Raw genomic sequence first — 21,201 nt, forward strand, 5'->3', positions numbered from 1 at the left:
AACTAGGTAGAAGACTGTCAGTCATCAGCAGGTGGGCAGGGAGCGCAGGACTTTATGAATACCCAGGACTCTTCTCAAGTGGCAGTGACTCTTTTCTAAGCCCAGTCTGGAAAGATTGTGATGTTGGTTCTTGGCAACCTCTTAGTTTTAACTTATAAATGACAGACCGCTGAAATCAACTCACCTGTCTCTACTTTATTCTGCCGTTAGTATGGGCAACATAAAGTGATGACAGGTTCCCTTTAATGCCACAGCAGAAAATTGCATTTCACAGCACTCCAGCCTTCTGTAAACACAGCGGGAAGGGAGTGTTTCCTGATTCCGTTTTACAATGTCGCGGTGCACAGAGCAAGAGCCAAGAAATGGCATGTTGAGCTTGGTGTGGAAGAATGTGAAGAGCCGGTAAACAGCACCAGACAACACCTATGGGATTTATAATCCAAACTCTATGCCAGACTTCATTCCCTAAACTGAATCCTGGCCTGTTCTGGCTAAGTGGTCTAGTGAGCGTGTGGACACAAGGCGCATATCAAGACCGGATGTTTAGGTACAATCAGATTTATTGTAGGACAACGCGTTCAAAAGGGTTCAAAAGGACCCCTTTTTCAAGTCTGAAGCGCTGCAGCAGGATAATAAGCTGGGAATAAGCTGGAGCGCTGCCGCCTGGTCCCTGCACGTGGTGCGTACGATCGGCGGTGTACCACACTGCTTGTCCGTCTGACGAAATTGAGCTAAACTGATCCTTTCTGACACACAATGTAAGGACGGATCAGTTGCTCATGTTCCCTGTTGACACCAATGAACGGAGAGAGGGGCGGAGGAGGGGAGGGCGCACTGCGCCACCAATGATGGTACTTTTCCTGGGTGCGGACTTTAAGCAGCAGGCTACACAGAACGGCGCCCAGAGATGTCCCAGCTCTTATTATTCCTGGACACCGCTCCGTTCCACCCGCTGTGCACCTGTGCCCCATTACCGTCTCCTGCTCCATATGCTAATTACTATCGGAGCAATAGGGAGGAGACAGCAGCTTCTCTAGTGGGCGTTCCTTCCCCCTGGCTGTAGCGCTGTCCAATCGCAGCGGAGGGAGAAGGAACGCCCACTAGAGAAGCTGCTGTTTCCTCCCCATTGCTCCGATAGTAATTAGCATATGGAGCAGGAGACAGCAATGGGGTACAGGCGCACAGCGGGGGAACGGAGCAGCGCCCAGGAATAATAGTAAGTGCTGGGACATCTCTGGGTGCCGCTCTCTGTAGCCTGCTGCTTACAGGAGGCAGGTGCCGGCAGCAGAATCGCATAGCCGACATCCTGCCTCTGACAGGGAGCTGCGACCAGCGGCAGTTAACCCCTCAGATGCGGCACCTGAGGTGTTAACTGCAGCGGATCGCAGCTCCCCGTCATAGAGGTCGGGTGCCGGCTATTTGATTCCGGCACCCGCCTCCTGTATTTGTATTAACAGGTCAGTTATCTTCATTGGTGGCTCAGTGCACCCCCCAGTAAAATAAACATTGGTGGCACAGTGCCAATGAGGGGTAAAAATAAAAAAATAACTCACCTCCTCCAATTGATCGCGTAGCTGCCGGTCTCCTGTTCTTTCTTCATGACCTGTCAAAAGGACCTGTGGTGATGTCACTGAGGTCATCACATGGTCCATTACCATGGTGATGGATCATGTGATGAGCACAGTGACGTCACCACAGGTCCTTTTCCTCACAGATGAAGACAGAAGAGAAGCCGGGCTGCGCGAACAAGTGGATTAACCACTTCAACCCCGCTAGCTGAAACCCCCTTCATGACCAGGCCACTTTTTACACTTACACTACACTACTTTCACAGTTTATCGCTCGGTCATGCAACTTACCACCCAAATGAATTTTACCTCCTTTGCTTCTCACTAATAGAGCTTTCATTTGGTGGCATTTCATTGCTGCTGACATTTTTACTTTTTTTGTTATTAATCAAAATGTAACGATTTTTTTGCAAAAAAATGACATTTTTCACTTTCAGCTGTAAAATTTTGCAAAAAAAAACGACATCCATATATAAATTTTTCGCTAAATTTATTGTTCTAAATGTCTTTGATAAAAAAAAATGTTTGGGCAAAAAAAAAAAAATGGTTTGAGTAAAAGTTATAGCGTTTACAAACTATGGTACAAAAATGTGAATTTCCGCTTTTTGAATTTCCTGAGGTTCTACAATGCCCAGACAGTACAAACACCCCACAAATGACCCCATTTCGGAAAGTAGACACCCTAAGGTATTCGCTGATGGGCATAGTGAGTTCATAGAACTTTTTATTTTTTGTCACAAGTTAGCGGAAAATTATGATTTATTTTTTTTATTTTATTTTTTCTTTGGGGTGTCATTTTACATATACCCATGCTGGGTGAGAAAAATATCTTGGTCAAATGCCAACTTTGTATAAAAAAAAATTGGAAAAGTTGTCTTTTGCCAAGATATTTCTCTCACCCAGCATGGGTATAGGTAAAATGACACCCCAAAACACATTCCCCAACTTCTCCTGAGTACGGCGATATCAGATGTGTGACACTTTTCTGCAGCCAAGGTGGGCAAAGGGGCACATATTCCAAAGTGCACCTTTCGGATTTCACCGGTCATTTGACCAAGATATTTCTCTGTTTCGGATCCGCAAAACACATGCGGACGTCTGAATGGAGCCTTACAGGGGGGTGATCAATGACAGGGGGTGATCAGGGAGTGTATATGGGTGATCACGCCCCTGTCATTGATCACCCCCCTGTAAGGCTCCATTCAGACGTCCGAATGATTTTTACGGATCCATGGATCGGATCCGCAAAACACATGCGGACGTCTGAATGGAGCCTTACAGGGGGGTGATCAATGACAGGGGGGTGATCAATGACAGGGGGTGATCAGGGAATCTATATGGGTGATCACCCGCCTGTCATTGATCACCCCCCTGTAAGGCTCCATTCAGACGTCCGTATGTGTTTTGCGGATCCGATCCATGTATCCGTGGATCCGTAAAAATCATACGGACGTCTGAACGGAGCCTGACAGGGGGGTGATCAGGGAGTCTATATGGGGTGATCATGGGTTCATAAGGGGTTAATAAGTGACGAGGGGGGGGGGGGGTGTAGTGTAGTGTTTGGTGCTACTTTACACATCTACCTGTGTCCTCTGGTGGTCGATCCAAACAAAAGGGACCACCAGAGGACCAGGTATCAGGTATATTAGACGCTGTTATCAAAACAGCGTCTAATATACCTGTTAGGGGTTAAAAAAATCAGATCTCCAGCCTGCCAGCGAGCGATCGCCGCTGGCAGGCTGGAGATCCACTCTCTTACCTTCCGTTCCTGTGAGCGCGCGTGCCTGCGTGCGTTCACAGGAAATCTCGGGTATCGCGGGAGGACGCGTATATGCGTCCACCCAGAAGAGCAGGGCCGCCGGCAGGACGCAATCCTGCGTATGGCGGTCCTGTACCAGTTAAGGCAAGTTAAATTATTTTATTTATTTTTTTAACCCCTCCAGCCCTATTGTACTAAGCATTCTGTTTTAAGAATGCTATTATTTTCCCTTATAACCATGTTATAAAGGGAAAATAATTACATCTACACAACCTTTGAACCCAAACCTGAACTTCAGTGAAGAAGTTCGGGTCTGTGTACCACGAACAAAACACATTGCACCCGCGCGATAAAAACTGAATGCAATCACAGTCAAAACTGACTGCAATTGCGTACCTACCCACGCGGGTTTGCCGCAATGCACCCAGGAGGCATCTGGAGCCAAAACGTGACGCCCATCTGAAAGAGGCCTAAGGCTACTTTCACACTTGCGGCAGTGTGATCCGGCAAGCAGTTCCGCCTGCCTGCCGGATCCGCGCCGGTCTGGATGTGACTGAAAGCATTTGCGAGACGTATCCGGATGCATCTCACAAATGCATTGCAAGAACGAATCAGTCTCTTCGCTTGTCATGCGGACAGACAGATCAGTCTTGTATCTTTTTACACGCGCATGCGCAGACCGGAAGGATGGATCCGGCACTAATACATTTCTATGGGAAAAAATGCCGGATCTTTCAGGCAAGTCTTCAGTTTTTTTTGCTGAAGATAAAACCGTACTTTTTTATGGCATCGAAACCGAATCAAAATTTTGGTATCGCAACAACTCTACCTGGCACAATAGGAAAAAAAAGGATCCGTCCTCCATGGACTTTCAATGGTGTTCAAGACGGATACGTCTTGACTATGTTAAAGATAAATCAAATGGATCCGTTCTGAATGGATGCAGACGGTTATATTATCTGAGCGGAACAGTCTGTGCAGATCCATGACGGATCCGCACCAAACGCGTGTGAAAGTAAAGATGCAACCAATAGATGCGATTCGGTAAATAACCCCCTTTGTACTTTAGGCTAGGTGCACACTTACACCTAAATTCGGGTATTCTGTTCCGGCATTGGCTGGATCCCATTCCCTATAATAAGGGACATCTGGTTCTGGAGCGAGACACCAGACAGAATACCGCCACAGGAGTACACATAGCCTAAGGGCAACAAATTTGATTGTGGAGAATCATGAACAAAACAGCATATGCAATGCTCACACTTCATAATGTAAAATGCCCCCCATCTGCTACACAGGGACATGACTACTCCATTTAACCCTCAGTCATTGAAACGGAGACAAACTAACAAGACAAACAGCAGTTTTGTACCCGTTTATTAGAGACCGGAGTCTGGTGATCCTCGTGGGCAGCATACCAAAGTCATTCCCAGATTTCTTTTATATTTCAGCAAGATACAACAACTTAATATTTGATTTGGCAAAGCAGGGGGGTATCACAGTAAACAAGGTAAAGAACAGGCCTCGGCCTGCAATATGATTATAGGCTAAATTAAATTGATCACTGCGAGATTGTTTTCTGTCTGACTGCCAAAACACCTTTTCCTAACACCACAGGGGTGAATTCAATAATTAACCCCTTCAGTGCAATTTTCCACTTTCATTCATCACTCTGTCTTTCCAGAGCCATAACTTTTATTGCGGGACAAGCTGAACTATTTAAAGGCACCATTTTCTGTCGCATACAATGTTTTGGGAAGCTGAAAATAAAAATAAAAATAAAATTCCATATGGGGTGGAATTGGGGGGGGGGGGGGGGGGAAACACCACAATTTAATAAATTTTGCTTTCCCCTGTGTGGTAAAAAGGACTTTAAAACCTTAAAGTAGTTTCCTGAGATTTTACTACTGAAGAGCTATCCTCAAGATAGGTCATCAGTATCTGATCGGTGGGGGTCCAACACCCAGGACCCCTCCAATCAGCTGTTCGAGAAGACACTGACACACACAGTAGCACCGTGGCATTCTAGCTCCTTTTCCTAGGCCTGCGACATCACATTCAATCCATCACGTGGCCTAGGTGCAAACAGCTTCTATTTCTTTATACAGCAAGTATAGCAGCTATGCAGTTTACACTTTCATGTATTCACCGTTTACCTGTGTCCTTGTGCATGAAGAAGTGTGCTGCTACTAGTTCTACACATTATGCTGCAGCCAAGGTGGAGTGTACCTGCCTTATATTTATATACATTAGGGTCCATTCACATGTCCGTAGTTTATTGCATACATTGTATACACCCGGCCGACACCCCCATAGAACTGCCTATTACTGTCCGCTATTGCGGACAAGAAAAGGACATATTCTATTTTTTTTGCGGAGCCGCGGCCCGGAACTTCGGGGCCACGTTCCGGAAATGCGGATGCGGAGAGCACAGTGTGCTCTCCGCATCCTTTCCTGCCCCATTGAGAATGAATGCAGACTCATTTGCGGAAGCGTGAATGGACCCTTATGGAGGTGTTGGTTTAATATAATATATTTTTACATTTTTTTTAAAAGCACCCGAGGTGACTATAACATGCAATCATTAGATTGCATCTTGTATTTTATATTTATAGATTCCTAGCAGAATGAACTGGCTTTGCAGGGGTAATGTTTGTGTGTGGTTAAAAGATATCGACAGTGTCCCCCACAGCAGCCCGTCCCCTTTACAGTAACATCCACAGCATCGCGAACCCTTAAAGGGGTTATTCCATCTTAGACAATGGGGGCATATCGCTAGGATATAACCCCATTGTCTGATAGGTGCGGGTCCCAGAGGTGGGACCTGCACCTACAATGAGAACGGAGCCGGAGAGAGTTGTGGCTGGGGGACCCTGGATTTCCCACGGTCCATTCACCACCAGGGCCAGCACCCCGCCTGGCCCATTGAAGTGAATAGGAGCGCACCGCGCATGCGAGGCCACCACTCCCATTCATTTCTATGGGGCCGACGGAAATAGCTGAGCCAGCGCTCCGTTCTCCTTGTAGGTGCGGGTCACAGAGGTGGGACCCGCACCTATCAGACAATGGGGGCATATCCGAGCGATATGCCCCCATTGTCTAAAGATGAGATCGCCCCTTTAACAGTGACTGATAACAGAGAAGAAAAATGGCTGGGTTGTTATGGAAACCTGGTGTAAAACTGTGTGTATGTCAGTAAGGTAAGAATGAAGGACCTGCAAGCTTCTACTGGCGAATATGGGTCATATGACCGCGTGTATGTCAGTTAGGATATGACTGAAGGACCTGGGAACTCCTATTGGATCATAGGGGTCATGTGATGCCATATTTGCATTTTTCGAGAATGATACATCCTGGAGAGCTGGCCTAAAATCTTTCTAAGCCACTGATGAACCTATATGCCAAATGAGGTACAGATTATTCCAGCAGTTTGGCTGAGCATAAAGAACAGACAATAGACAGACAGAATTAAGCTTCATTCACACGTCTGTGCTCAAATCCGTGAAGTATCCGTGTGGCAGGTTTTTTGCTGTCTGTGCGCCATCCGTGTTTCACTGACTATGAACAGCTGAAGAATAATTTTCAAAGCATCTCTTCGTAAAAAGACGGTCCGTCTTTTTACGAAGGACCGTGCTAAAAACACTGATGTGTGAATAAACACATTAAAATGAATGGGGATGTTTGCTGTCTGTGGAGAAAATGTACAGCACAAGTCCGTGGAACACTGATGTGTGAATGAGGCTTTAGGTATATTAAGCTTTATTCATATGTCAGTGCTTTGGTCAGTGTAAACGAGGCTTCCCTGTGTGAATAAGGCCTTACTAGCACAGACGCCTTGCCCGATCTCAGTCAGGGGAAGTGCATGGCTCCCGGTTTTAGCTCCCCCAGATTTTGACCATGACATCTGTGGGGTTAAATGTCCACGACTGGCATTAACGCTGATCACAGACATTAACCCTGGGCATCTGCACCACAATTTTGGCACATTTTTGGAGTAAAACTAGGCCAACTTATAGGTGGCGTAAACTTAGACTAGACTAAAGATGCATTTATCATCCAGCATCAGCCACTATGATAAATCTGGCATTGTCCAAGACGGTCTTAGGTAGAGATTTATCAAGACTCGAGCTCTCTGTGTCTGTCTTGATATCCCCTACACTGCCAGGGGATGCATCTAGTTTACGACAAGGCATATGCCTAGTCTTAAATTGGGTGCCTAACCAGAAACCTATGACGCTCAGAGCCGCCGTAGACTTCGGTCTTCATTTACGCCAGAAAACTTACATACCGTATTTTTCACTTTATAAGATGCACTTTTTCCCCAAAAAAGTGAGGGGGAAATGGCAGTGCGTCTTATAAAGCGAACACTTCCATCTTTACTTTGCCGACGCCGATACATTGCGGCCTGCGATGTATCAGAGGGGTGGGAGGAGGGGACGGAGGCTGGCAACACCCGCGGCGGGGCCCCAATGCAGTCACTGTACTGTAATACATCAGGCCCCGCTCACAACAATTTTCATATGTACAGTCTATAATCTTCAAGCAGTATCTCTGCTTTAACATAGGGCAATTCTCTGTAGTAGTACAACTCGCTATGAAAGCGGCAGGCAGGACGGCAGCGTAACCTCGCGATTCTCACTCATTCACGCTCCTCCCACTTCATATATGAAGGAGGAGCAGGAGCGTGAATGAGTGAGCATCGCAAGGTTATGCTGCTGCCCTGCCTGCCGCTTTCATAGTGAGCTGTACTACTACAGAGAATTGCCCTAGTTTAAAGCAGAGATACTGCTTGAAGATTATAGACTTTACATATGAAAACTGCTTAATTACACTCTGCTTTCTTCTATAACAGTACTCACTATGAAAGCAGCGGTCCAGCCGGCGCGTGACGTCACTCACTTGGTCATGCTCCTCCCACTTCATTAATGAAGCTGGCAGGAGTGTGACTGACTGAGTGAGTGACATCCTATTCTTGTCCACAAATCATCTTATGCTGGTCACAGTATCACATGTGTCAAAGTATATTGTCCCTGTGTGAATAGTGACCCCCATTACATAAAATGCTATATGTGTATCATCCACAGGTCCGCCCCATAACAGTGCGTCATCCACAGGTCCGCCCCATAACAGTGCGTCATCCACAGGTCCGCTCCATAACAGTGCGTCATCCACAGGTCCGCCCCATAACAGTGCGTCATCCACAGGTCCGCCCCATAACAGTGCGTCATCCACAGGTCCGCCCCATAACAGTGCGTCATCCACAGGTCCGCCCCATAACAGTGCGTCATCCACAGGTCCGCCCCATAACAGTGCGTCATCCACAGACCACCATTAGTTCAAAACCCACCAAAAGCACACCTTTTGGTTCAAAATATTTTTTTCTTATTTTCCCTCCTCAAAAATCTAGGTGCGTCTTATCAGGTGCATCTTATAAAGCGAAAAATACGGTAAATCAAGATAAACTTGCCACTGAAGCCAGCCACGCTCTGGCCACACACCCTTTCAGAAAATTGGCAAGGACGGTGAAAAAGGGGAGATGCAACAATTTAAGAAGTTGCACCTGTGACTGACTCTTCAGGCGTAAAAGGGAATAATAAATCTCCCCCTTAATTTATACGGTCTTATTTTTAGACAGTGCTAGTTAATCATTCAGTGTCAAAAATACCACAGTTCTGAAACAGGGACAAAATTTTGGTGGAACGGCATTTACGGTACACCAAATTTATATAGGTCAGTGGCCTAAATTGTGCAAAAACAGCACAAACTTCGACATGATTAGTAAATCTAGCCCAACATCCCTAACAAGATAACTGGACTAGGTAAGGATACTTTCACACTAGCGCTTCTCTTTTTCCAGCATTGAGATCAGTCATAGGATCTCAATGCTGGAGAAAAAAAAAAAAAAAGTTTCTATTTTATCCCCATTTATTGTCAATAGGGACAAAACGTAACTCAACAGAATAGAACAGAACGGATGCAGACAGTTGTATTATCAGTAACGGAAGAGTTTTTGCTCAGCCCTGCCGAATCCAGCATAAATACTAGTGTGAAAGTAGCCCAAGACCAAAAACGCAAAAAATTAATAAAACAGCACAGTTTGTAAATAACTCCAATGAAATGTAAGCAAAATATTCTACTACTTACTCCAAATTCTTCTGACATCTGTGAGGACATTGAAGAGTTCAAACTAATACTTCCTGTTCCATCCTAAAGTGAAAAAAAAAAAAGAAAAAAAAAAAGATACGTTGGTATAGATAAAGCAGAGGAACATGCATTTCAAACGTAAATGAACTGAAACTAAACGTTCAAATAATCCACTCAGAGAACTATATCGTTCACCCAGAAGGTTGATTATCCTGTGACATTGGCACCTGTAAAGAGGTGGGATATACTGTATTAGGCAGAGAGCAGAGTCAGTCAGTTGACGTGTTGGAAGCCTGAAACATGGGCAAGAGTAAGGATCAGAGTGATGGGTAGATACTGGGTCAGAGCATCTACAGCACAGCAAGTCTTGTAGGGTGTTCCTGGTATGCAGTGGTCAGTACCTACCAACAGTGGTCCTGGAAGGACTACTGGCGACAGGATTAAGGGCTCCCAAGGAGCCATGGAAGGATATGATCTTGTCTGATGAATCACGTTTTCTTTTCCATCATGTGGACAGCCAGATGTACATATAATGCTTACCTGGGGAGGAGAAGGAACCAGGATGCACTGTGTGAAAAAGGCAAGCCGGTAGAAGCAGTTTAATTCTCTAGGTAATGTACTGCCTGATAGCTTTTGGTCCTGGTTTTCATGTGGATTTTACCTGGACATGTACTACCTAGCTAAACATTGCTGCAGGCCAAGCGCATTCCTTTGTTAATGGCAGCGGCCTGCCACACTGCACAGCCAGTCTCTCTGCAGCAATGACATCCCCAACTACCTTATGTCACTGCTAAGAGCAGTCATGCACATTAAAGCGGGAGAAACAGACCACCGATGCTGGGGTGGCAGGGGAATAAGTAGGGGAGTAAAGTTTCTTTTTTATTTAAAGGGGTTCTCTGGGCCTTTAATATTGATGGCCTATCATCATCCAATGCTATGTCTATGGCAAAGCAGCAGCGATCAGGAAGAGAGACGGGATACGGCATGTGCACATTGTGCATGCCTTCCCTTCATACAGCTTATAGGTGGGGGTGCCAGGTGTCAGACCCCCGCTGATCTGAAATTGATGACCTATCCTCAGGATAGGTCATCCATATTAAAAGCCCGGAGAACCCCTTTAATAATGTTCCTGGAACTTCCCATAATTTTTGGGGACCTAGAAAACCCCTTTACAGGATCAGCTGCTAACATCTTCAGGGATTCTTTAGAGTCCATGCCTCACCGATTTGTCTACAAAAAGGAGTGCGAGCCCCATTAGGGACAGCCTGATGCTAATGTCTGTAAAGCTCTACGGAATATGTCAGCGCTATACAAATGCATAAAATGAATAAAAATAAATAAGGCGGCGACCTACACAATATTAGGCAGGTGGATTTAATGTTCTTGTATATGGAGCATTTGTTCTGAAGGGAAGCAGGTTTAAAAAAAAAAAAAAAAAAACTCAAACTCACAAGGTGAAAGCATAATATAACATAGGAGCTTTTCTAAAGTTTGGTTTGGCTGAGCATTATACACAAGCCACAAAACAGAGAAATTATAGGACGCTTGTATTTCCTGAATCCCTGCCAAGGTAGGAGGCTCGAGTAGTGTAAATGATTTCCAGACTATCACCGGCTAGATCAGTTGTTTAGACGGTTATTACTGCTGCTCTGCATACATCTACATGGGGCATCCTTCAAGTCGTAACAGCTGGAAGAGTTTTCTCAATGCCTCAAGTGCTGGGTACTGCAATTAGGAGGCCAACAAAACTGTAACCTGATCCTGTCAGCCATTCTGGCAGAAGAAAGTGCCAGCAGCGAGAACAAGTTCTGGATTTTAGAGGGAAGCTGTCTGCCAACACCAGACCCAGGAGAACTGCATCATCAACAATTGAAAAGCTCCATCCCCGCCACAGATTAGTGTCCATCATGGAATGCCAGGTGAAATGCGATTTTGTGCAGCTTTCTTCGAAAAGACAGGAACACCATCCCCACCGGCTGTATTGTCCTGTCATGCAGAGTCCTCTGTGCAAATAAAATTCTCCATCATCATTTCACAGAACCTTCACAGAAAGTGGACTTTATAAGGGTCCCCTTTCCATATACCCTATTAAGGCTGATGGAAACAATATAGCCCCCTCTGCCTAGGACTACCCCGCATAGATTGGAGAGCCATTAATAAACAAATTTCCCTATAGTCTCAGGCCTTATTCATAGTCCGTGTCTGTAATAACATCAGTGGTTCATCCCTGAAGGATCTGTGTTTGGTCCCTGTGTCTGTATTTTGCTCTCCATATGTCATCCGTATTCCATGGACACTGCCTAGCTGAAGTCATTTCCAGAGCATCTCCTACCAATAGTCCATGAAAACCACTGACCCCTAGACTTCTAGGGCATGTTTGGTCTTTATCACGGACCAAAATAGTGGATGTCTTCGCGATTTTTCCACTGACTGTGTGAATAAACACATTAAAATGTCAATGGGTATGTGTGCTGGCAGAGGGACAACAAGGACATAGTCTTTACTGCAGTTCCGGCATTCTGTTCATGAAGGCACACTATCTCAGGTTCAGTCACAATCCGACTGTGATGAGGACTTCACCCCTGAGCACTGATTTATGGGGGGGGGGGGGGGGGGTCCCTATAGTAGTATCCATTCCTATTATTGCCGAGTCTGCAGCTCACACCCCAGTGTTTATTACATGCGCCCCCTCCATGCTGACTGTGCACTTCTCCAGACTCTTCAGCTTCTTGCTAATCGTCCCATTGACTGCGGAGTCTTAGTGCCGCTCATTCGCAATCCCACCGCCCAGTCAGGATGCTTTTCATAGATTGTCTGTCCAGGCTCTGGAAGCCCTGAGCTCAGCAGTAATGAAGCTCGCAAGTGTGCATCGCCTGCAGTCCCTGGCAGCCCGGATCCTCCTTGCCCACACCATGTCACCCCAGATCTCTGTAGTGTGCTCATGGCAGCATCCTCACTCCTACTTTGCAGTTTCTTGCAGTGAGGTTGCAGACATGGAGTGGCCAGTATTTACCTTTTCTGTAGGGGCTCCGCTCCACAGCTCCTCAGTCTTCTTCTCCGCGCGCTGCACTGCCGTCCTGACGTCACACAGTATCGGGTCATAGTGCACGTATGCATGCATGCGCTATGTCCTGACGATGTGTCAGGGCTGAAAGTACAGCGCGGTACGGGCCAGCGGGTGACCACAGAGCGGTAAGTAATAGCAAGCGCTTCACTCCCACTCCATGGTCACATAACACAAACGAATACTCGATGTAAAAAATTTGCATTGAGGATTTTTGGTGTCAAATTACTCGATTCAATCGAGTAATTGTTTCAGCCCTTACTGGTTGCCACCACTTGCAGAGCTGCTTGGGGAGTGAATGGGCAGGCCCTCACTACACTGCTCTACAATAGATAGTAAGAAGGTGATCCTGACTACGATATGCCATTGTGGCTGAACAGCCTGACAGAAACGCTCAACAATATGTAGAATATGCAAGAGTGTAGTGAAGCTCAACCACTCACCCCCTAAGAAGCTCTGCTAGTGAAGACAACTAGTCATGCTCACACTCTAGGACAGGTTGCTGGCAACCATTTTTAATCTTCTTTAAAAAGGGGTTCTCCGGGAATTAAGAAAATAAAATTACTTAAAATATTACTTTATTATAAATAAATTCCCAAATAACTTCCATTAGTTATAATGGCTTGTTTTGTCTGGGGAGCAATTATCAGGGGAAATAAAATGACCGCCGTCCTATTAGTACATACAAAACCTGTGCTGATCACACAGGAAGACAAATTACATCACAATACTGAGGCAAATAGGTGCCTCATCCTCCTCTGCTACTTGTCAGGGATTATGATCCGGAATATAGCTGATAAGCTCTTTAGCGGAATCTCTGCAGGAATGAGGTACAGAAAGGACGGGCAGGACAGACTGTGGTAATGTGAGGCTGTGGTAATGGAGACTGCATACAAGTGCTGCTGCTCATCAGCCAAATCCCCACCTCTTCTCTGTAGGAATGGAGATCATGGGGAGACATGAAGTACAGAGATTCGGCTGAAGATCTTACCTGTATTCAGGATTATAATCCCTGACAAGCAGAGCAGACAGAAGGATGAAGCAGCTCTTTACCTCAGTGTTGTGAAGTAACTTGTCCTCCTGTGTGATCAGGACAGGTTTTGTGTGTACTAATAGGACGGCGGACATTTTATGTCTCCTAACGATTGCTCCCCAGACAAAACAAGCCATTATAACTAATGAGAGGTATGTGAGAAAATATTTAAAGTAATACTAACCGTATTTTTCACCCTATAATAATTATAGGTGGAAGAGGGACAGGGGGAGGGAATAAACTGCTGCGCCGTCTGAGCTTATGAGTGTGACAAACGGCAGCAGCAGCCTTCCCTCCTGACTGTCCTGTCCTCCTCAGTATCAGCCCAGGCCCCATCCAGCAACTGCTTAGTCTACCTGAAAATAAAGTCAGGCAAAAACATATGTACCAGGCAGCCAGCAAGATTTGGGTTAATGTGATTCATTAACCCGACCTTTTTGTTCAAAATATTTTTTTTCCCTATTTTCACCCTCTAAAACCTAGGTGTGTCTTATGGGCAGGGCATAAAGGAAGGTGATTGACAGATGATTATAAAGTTGTTTTTACATGGTTTAAAATGCGGACAGGGGGTACTCTTATGTGATTGGAATACACTTTAATAGACCTATGACTGCATAGGAATAACTAAATATGTTTATCGGGCCTGTCAGTGTCCCTTTAGGGCAACTGATGTATGATGTGGCTAACAGTCTTGTTACAATGGCACCTGTTAAGTGATGATATATATCGCATTAGGCATCAAGTGAAAGTCTGAGCTGGAAGCAAGAAAACGGTCCAGCCTCTGATCAACTCTGAAAAGGCCTAAAATCTGAAGGGTAGACAAAAGGGTGAGAAAATCTCTAAACCTGCAGGGCATGTGGGGTGTTCCCAGTATGCAGTGGTTAGTACCTGCCAAAAGTCAAACAACGGGCAACCAGTGAAAGGCAACAGAGTCATGGCCACACAAGGCTGATGCACATGGGAGAGTTCTTGGCAGACTTCAAAAATACACATATGCAAATGTGACCTGTATAGCCTAATAATGCTAAAGTAATTGCTCATAAAAAATAATAGTTATAATAAATTACTATAAAAAAAAATAATAAGAGTCGATTCTGGCAGCAATAACTTACCGGTGCAATCAGAACCAGTGTCTGAAATAAGTGGCAGTGAGACTGAGCATCTGTATGAGAGGGGAGTTGCAGCACTTTTACACACTTCATTTGACCGGATCCTTTTCTGTCGGACCCAAGATTCTTTCTAACAGTTTGCCCAGAACCTTTTAAACAGTTTGCAGCCAAACCCAAAAGGCTTGAGGCATGTGATTTCAGAACAATACACATCCTGCTCAATGAACTGCTCACCTAACAACTTTCTGGCCTGCTCCTTGAGCCTCGCCCATTGAGCGCATACACATACACTGCTGGGTATGCCAGTTCTCAAATACACACACAAAACTATTTAGCCATGGACAAATTAGTTAACCACTGAAATCATATGAGCAATTACCAGACAAACCTGTGCCACAGGCCAATGATTGTGGCACTGCCCCTTACACAGACAGTGGTAGTGGGGGCATAGAGTAATTTCTCTTCTTTGAGCCAGTGTCTTACACACTAGGATCCATGCCACCGGGAGAGAATTATTAAGGGCGATTCACACAACTATGATTTGTCCGGGAAACATTGTCCATGTGTCGGCTGCATCTCCCGGGCCAATCACAGCTCCCCTGTGGTCGGCCCGAACTGACTGCATCATAGTGTTTTGTGATAAAATCAGTTCATGTGCAAGAAAGAAGTATAGTTTGTATGGCTAAAAATAAATAAATAAAAAATAAAATAAAAATCTGTCCATCCAGTTCAGCCTGTTATCTTGCAAGTTGATCCAGAGGAAGGCAAAAAAAAAAGGTAGAAGCAAACTTTCTTCATTTTAGGGGGAAAACAAATTCCTTCCCGACTCCAATCAGGCAATCAGAATATCTAATACGATATTAAATCTAAAGTTAACAATAAAGAAAATACATAAAAATAATTAATTGATAGTCACGGTCCCTCCTTTATACTAAGCTGCGGAGCTCTCGCCGCTTGCTCTATAATGTGCGGACTGCAGCCCTACGTTGTTTCCTTTTAGATTTTCTCAATTGGTGTATTTTCCATAGGATGGTAGAATGTTCTATGGTGTGTGTGAGTATCCAGTGTCTCAATTCACACTGATGGGTGAGTTAGATATTAACAGTAGTGGTGCACAAGTCCACTTACGTGTCTGGTCGCAACATTTATACATAGTTATTTGATCTCCCTTGAGTCATTTTGTGCTCTTCCCTTGCTGCCATGCAGACTAGACCCTACAACGTGTCGCTGTTGGCTGCTAGACCTGGCAAAGATATATCCACTCTTATAAAGTCAGAGTAGATTCTGTACACCATTAGTCGGCAGAGCTCATTGCAAAATATTAACCCATTAAAATACATGAACACTGTTACTTGCAGCTGTTAAAAAAAAAAAAACGCACACATGGTAAACCAAGTTTTTCTAAGAATGTTGATGCCATTTGCTAACATTACTACTTTAGCTCTGGCGGTAGGATACCGGTTAGCAATGAAGAGAGCTAGCGGGTGCATGGGGACATATTTTTTAGGTAATGCTTGTCTGCAACGTCTAAACTGATTTACATACATCTTTCCCATGGAGCAAGTATTTAGCGCGGGTGCAATGCGTGATGCGAATGCATTGCGCCCACACTAAATCCAGACTCATTTATTTCAATGGGTCTGCGTACATAAGCGTTTTTTCACGCATCACTTCTGCGTTGCGTGAAAAATCGCAGCATGTTCTATATTCCGCGATTTTCACACAATGCTGGCCCCTTGGATGTGAATGGTGCGGCGAGAAAATTGCATCCACAAGCAAGTGCGGATGTGATGCGTTTTTCACCGATGATTGCTAAGAGATGTTGTTTGTAAACCTTCAGTTTTTTTTTTTTTATCACGCGCGTGAAAAACGGATTAAATCGCATTGCACCAGCATGAACATTTTTTACTGCACGCGATTGCATACAACACTGAATGAACTTGCTTGTGAAATTGCGTATTTTTCACTGAACGCATCCGGACCTATTCCGCTCACGCTCGTCTGCAAGGGGGTCAGTAGTTCGGTCACTCTTCCTTTTGGAGGAGCTAATTACTACTTTAGAAACTCTTTACCAAGAAACCACAATAACAATGCGCTCCTGTTAGCTCTGCGGCCTTCTCTTTGCTTTCCCTGTGCCAGTGATGACACGTTCATCGATCACGTGTCCTAGGAGCAGCTCAGACCCATTCAAGTGAAAGGGGCTTAGCTGCAATACCAAGCACAGCCATTATACAATGTAAGGTAAGCTGCTTGATGTTGGACCCCCACCGATCAGATACTGAAGATGGGTAACCAGTATAAAACTCCTGGAAAACCCTTTTAAGCTTCTTAAGCCCGACACTGATCCTGTGGTAGAATATGGACTTAAAGGGGTATTTTAGTTTTGCGATAGTTAAGACCTACCCTCGGGATAGATCATAAATATCAGTTTGGAGGGGATCAGACTCTCTGATCAGCTGTTTGACTAGAGCGCTAGTGCAAGAGCTGCATTCTCTTCAGTGTTTACCTGCACATGGTCTACATTGTAGTAGTGGTACAGGGCAATTACAGGCTGCTCTTCCATTCACTTCAATGAGATGAACAGCTGAAATTACAATGTCCTACCACTACAATGTAGACAGTACGCAGGTATACACTGAAGAGAACGCAGCTCCTTCAAACAGTCGATTGGTGGGTATGCCGAGAGTAGGACCATCACCAATGTGAAACTGATGACCTATCCTAAGTATAGGTCATCAATTTCATGAAACCGGACCACCTCTTTAAGCATCATGAAGGGCTGATACAAGGAATATTACTTTATGTGTCAGGCAACCCACACAATATACTGCATCAATGATCACCATCAGACCACTACCCCACAGGAGCTACATGGATGCGGTGAACATGGCCGACTCAGACGCACCTCGTTGATTTCCTGTCTGCTATCAGACAAGCCTTCTGTCATGCATTCTTTTTGCAGCAAATCTAGTAAACTTCTGTCCTCATCATATTTATCCTGCTCTTCTTCCTTGGTTTCTGAAGCAGAGGTCTCCACAACTTCTGTCTCTGTAACGGTGATTTCCATGTGGACCCCATCGTCGTGCATCCAGCTACTGCTCTCTTGCAGATGTCTAACATACTCCCTCTGCTTCCTGTGCGACACCATGGAAGATGAATGGCTATTGGAAAGAGAGGAAGAATCAATGGCACAGTCTGTGTAGTCACATTCTTCGTGAATAGTATATCCAATATCCATCATATCAGGCACAGAAACACTCATCCGATGAGAGAGATGGTGCCTTTTCCTGATATCTAAGAATTTCTGTGAACTTTTCTTTGACTTCTTAATTGCAAAGTTCTGAAATAAAGGACGGGTCTTGTCCTTCAAAGAACCCCAAACAGATGGCTTGTCCAATTCCATTGCTGCCGAAACGGATGGTGCTCCGCAACTTGCAACTGATTGTTACCTGTAAAAAGCAGAAACAGACATTTAGAGGTGAATAGATTGTGACAAGCATAAGATTTCCTTACATCAGTCTTCATCTCCTAATGTATTGCCAATCTGGCTGCACCATTTTATGCAAAAAAGCTACTTTCACATCAGCGTTTTCCTGTCCGGTTTTGAGATACGGCACAGGGTGTCAATACCGGAGGAAAACGCATCCATTTTGTCCCCGTTCATTGTCAATGGCGACAAAACTGAACAAACCAGAACAGAGTCACCAGAATGCATTCCATTCTGGCTTGTTGCGTTTCCATGCCAGACACAAAACCACTGCAAGCGGCGTTTTTGTGTGCGGCACGGGAAACTGAAGATGCCGGACCTGGCACTAAAAATCATGACACTGAAAAAAAAAGGATCCAGCGCCCATTGACTTACAATGATTTTAGTACCAGTTCCGGTTTCTTTATTTTCAATATAATACAACCAAATTCGTTCTGAACGTATTATTCAAACGGATGCAGCCGGTTGTATTATTCAAACGGATACGTTTTGCTGTGGATTTGAGATCAAAACCCATGTGAAAGGAGCCATAAGAGAGAAAATGTGGTGAATTCTTTAGGCGTGACAGTAGTGTGATAAGTAGTGAGAACAGATAGAAAGCACTAGAAACGCTGTAAGGCAGATTCCCTCAATGATCAGGGTCACACCAGTCAGATATGTTTGCACGTGACACCCATGGGGTCCACACCATGAAAATTATTTCTAGTGTCTGAAATTGAAGCATTCCTGACTTTTTCATGCTGCTGAGTTCCATTTACATATTTTAGAACTTGAATAAAGGTCTTCATTGATAAGCAATGTGTGATCTAGCAGGCAATAAGATGTACTGGATTAAACGTGGAGGTCAGACAGAAGTACAGCAAAAAGTAAAAAAAAAAATATTATTAATAATACTACTACAACAAAATAGTAGAAATCACCCTCTTTAAAAATTTTACATATAAAATATATAAATAAAATATATTACATATCGCCACATCCGAAAAGTCCAAAATATTAAATCTCTTCAGACGTTCCATAAAACTTTTTTTGCCATTTAATTTTTTTTATGGTATCAAAACCGAATCAATTTGCTCTGAGCTGGGGGTCTTTACTGAGGTCTGGGGGGGTGAATGGGAATAAGATTGGAGGTCTGATCTGAGGTGTTATAGGGGTCTTATTAACATTGGGATTCTGACTGGGGCTCTCAGCTAAGGGCTAAGTAAAAATATTTTGCTTATTCTCTTCCTCTAAAACCTAGGTGCGTCTTATGGGCAGGTGGTCTTATAGTGCAAAAATACTGTACATTCCATGTACTCTCCCTCCAACCTCCAAGAAGCAATCATCTATTGTCCATCAGGCTCCATTACTGCCTTTTTGATGTCTTCAATACCTGGCTCCTACACTTCCTCTCAACCAAAATCCCCACCATAATCATGGTTGATGTAAAACCTCTCAATTGACACATGCAACTCAACTGCCTCCAAACTCATATTTCTTACTTCCTCCTTTGGCCTCACAAAATAGTTTTTCACAGCCACCAACAGAGACGGACATCTGCTAGACCTTGCTTCCATCACACGTCTTATCCCCGTCTAATCTCTCAAACTCTCCTCTCTCTGACCACAATTTTCTTGCATTCTCAACCATTCTCTTTTTAACTGTCCTGGTAGTCCATAAACTAGCACACCCTCATAGGAACCTCAAACCACTCTCTAGTCACAGTCTCTGAATCTCTCACCACTGTCCACCATATCTTACCTTCATAACAGTGACCCAGACCCCGTTTTCTACAATAGCGGTCCTCCTCACACACACCAGAACCTGTCAACTCCATCGTCAACCCTGGCACACACTTCAGACTAAAAAAACCAGACAAGAGTTGCAGAACGACACGGGAAGAAAACCCACTCCAGGGAGGACTTCACCACACACAAACAAGCTTCAAGTTTGCACTACTTTGCTACTCTCATATCTAGGGATGAGCAAAGAGTTTTGTATACTAGATCTGGTCGCTTTGCTCATAACTTCGTCTTAATGTTGTAGAGATTCGTCTCCATACAGCATTAGGGCTTGTTCACACGACCGTGCCGTGTCTTTGCAGTCCGCAAATTGCGGATCTGCAAAACACAGATGCCACAAAACGGACAAGAATAGGACATGATTTATAATTTTTGCGGGGCCGCAGAACGGAACAACGGATGCGGACAGCACACGGAGTGCTATGCGCATCTTTTGCGGCCCCATTGAAGTGAATGGGTCCGCACCTGAGCTGCAAAAAATGTGGCTCGGATGAGGAACCAAACCATGGTAGTGTGAATGAGCCCTTAAAATGTATGAGCTCTGGACAGAGAAATTTGTTATAATAACTTAAGGATTTGATTTTTTCAACTGAAAAACCATTTTAAAAACTTGGTTCCGAAGTTGGCTTCAGTACCGAGGTACCAGTCGTTACCGTAGCCGACTTCAGATGGATCTCCGTACAGCATTAAAACGAAGTTTTGAGCGAAGAGACTTCAGATCTAGGATACGAAGCTCACTTCACGCATCCCTACTCATATAATCCCTTTAACTCTTCTGTCCCCCGATGCCTCCCCCATACCCTCATCAGTCTGCCTAGACTGAAACCTTTTAGTTGTAACACACCTGGATACCTATGTAAATGGTAATGAATGTGTCAGGACCAATGGCCTCTCCCACACACCCATCTTACCACTGCCCATTTTGAGAACATGGCGAGGGAGGTGTGCAAAGAGCGCATGCACCTAAATTTGGGTGCAGTGGCTTTCAAAAAGTGGCAAACCAGTTTCTGGCCTGAGGGTCATAATAAAATGACTCCCACCGTCTTGTGAAATTGTTCTGATAATACACATGCAAATAAGTGTATAGTGAATTAAAGAAATCATCACTGCCAGCTAATTTGACTACAGACAAGAGTTACTGGTTATAAACCACTTCCTATGTTATACAGGCAGCGGCTTGTCACCGGCAGTCCTCGTCTTAATTCTGCAGATCAGCTTGCACAGGAATTTCTGGGAAGTTCGTTAACCCTTCTGCA

At 44.6% G+C, this 21,201-nt stretch overlaps 1 protein-coding gene across 4 annotated transcripts in view; it reads right to left on the minus strand.

The window, feature by feature from the left end:
• MCTP2 (multiple C2 and transmembrane domain containing 2) overlaps positions 1-21,201 on the minus strand; it is a 167,087-nt gene that overhangs the window by 107,807 nt on the left and 38,079 nt on the right. For 3 of the 4 annotated variants that reach the window (XM_044279440.1, XM_044279442.1, XM_044279441.1), the window contains exons 2-3: positions 17,583-18,126; positions 9,472-9,534 (exon numbers count right to left, since the gene is read on the minus strand). In XM_044279440.1, coding sequence (XP_044135375.1) covers positions 9,472-9,534; positions 17,583-18,080 — 561 coding nt within the window. In that variant the 5' untranslated portion in view covers positions 18,081-18,126. The remainder of the gene's footprint in view (positions 1-9,471; positions 9,535-17,582; positions 18,127-21,201) is intronic. The other variant, XM_044279443.1, reaches the window with a different exon arrangement.

The sequence above is a fragment of the Bufo gargarizans genome, chromosome 2, assembly GCF_014858855.1.
Source record: "Bufo gargarizans isolate SCDJY-AF-19 chromosome 2, ASM1485885v1, whole genome shotgun sequence".
NCBI lineage: Eukaryota > Metazoa > Chordata > Amphibia > Anura > Bufonidae > Bufo > Bufo gargarizans.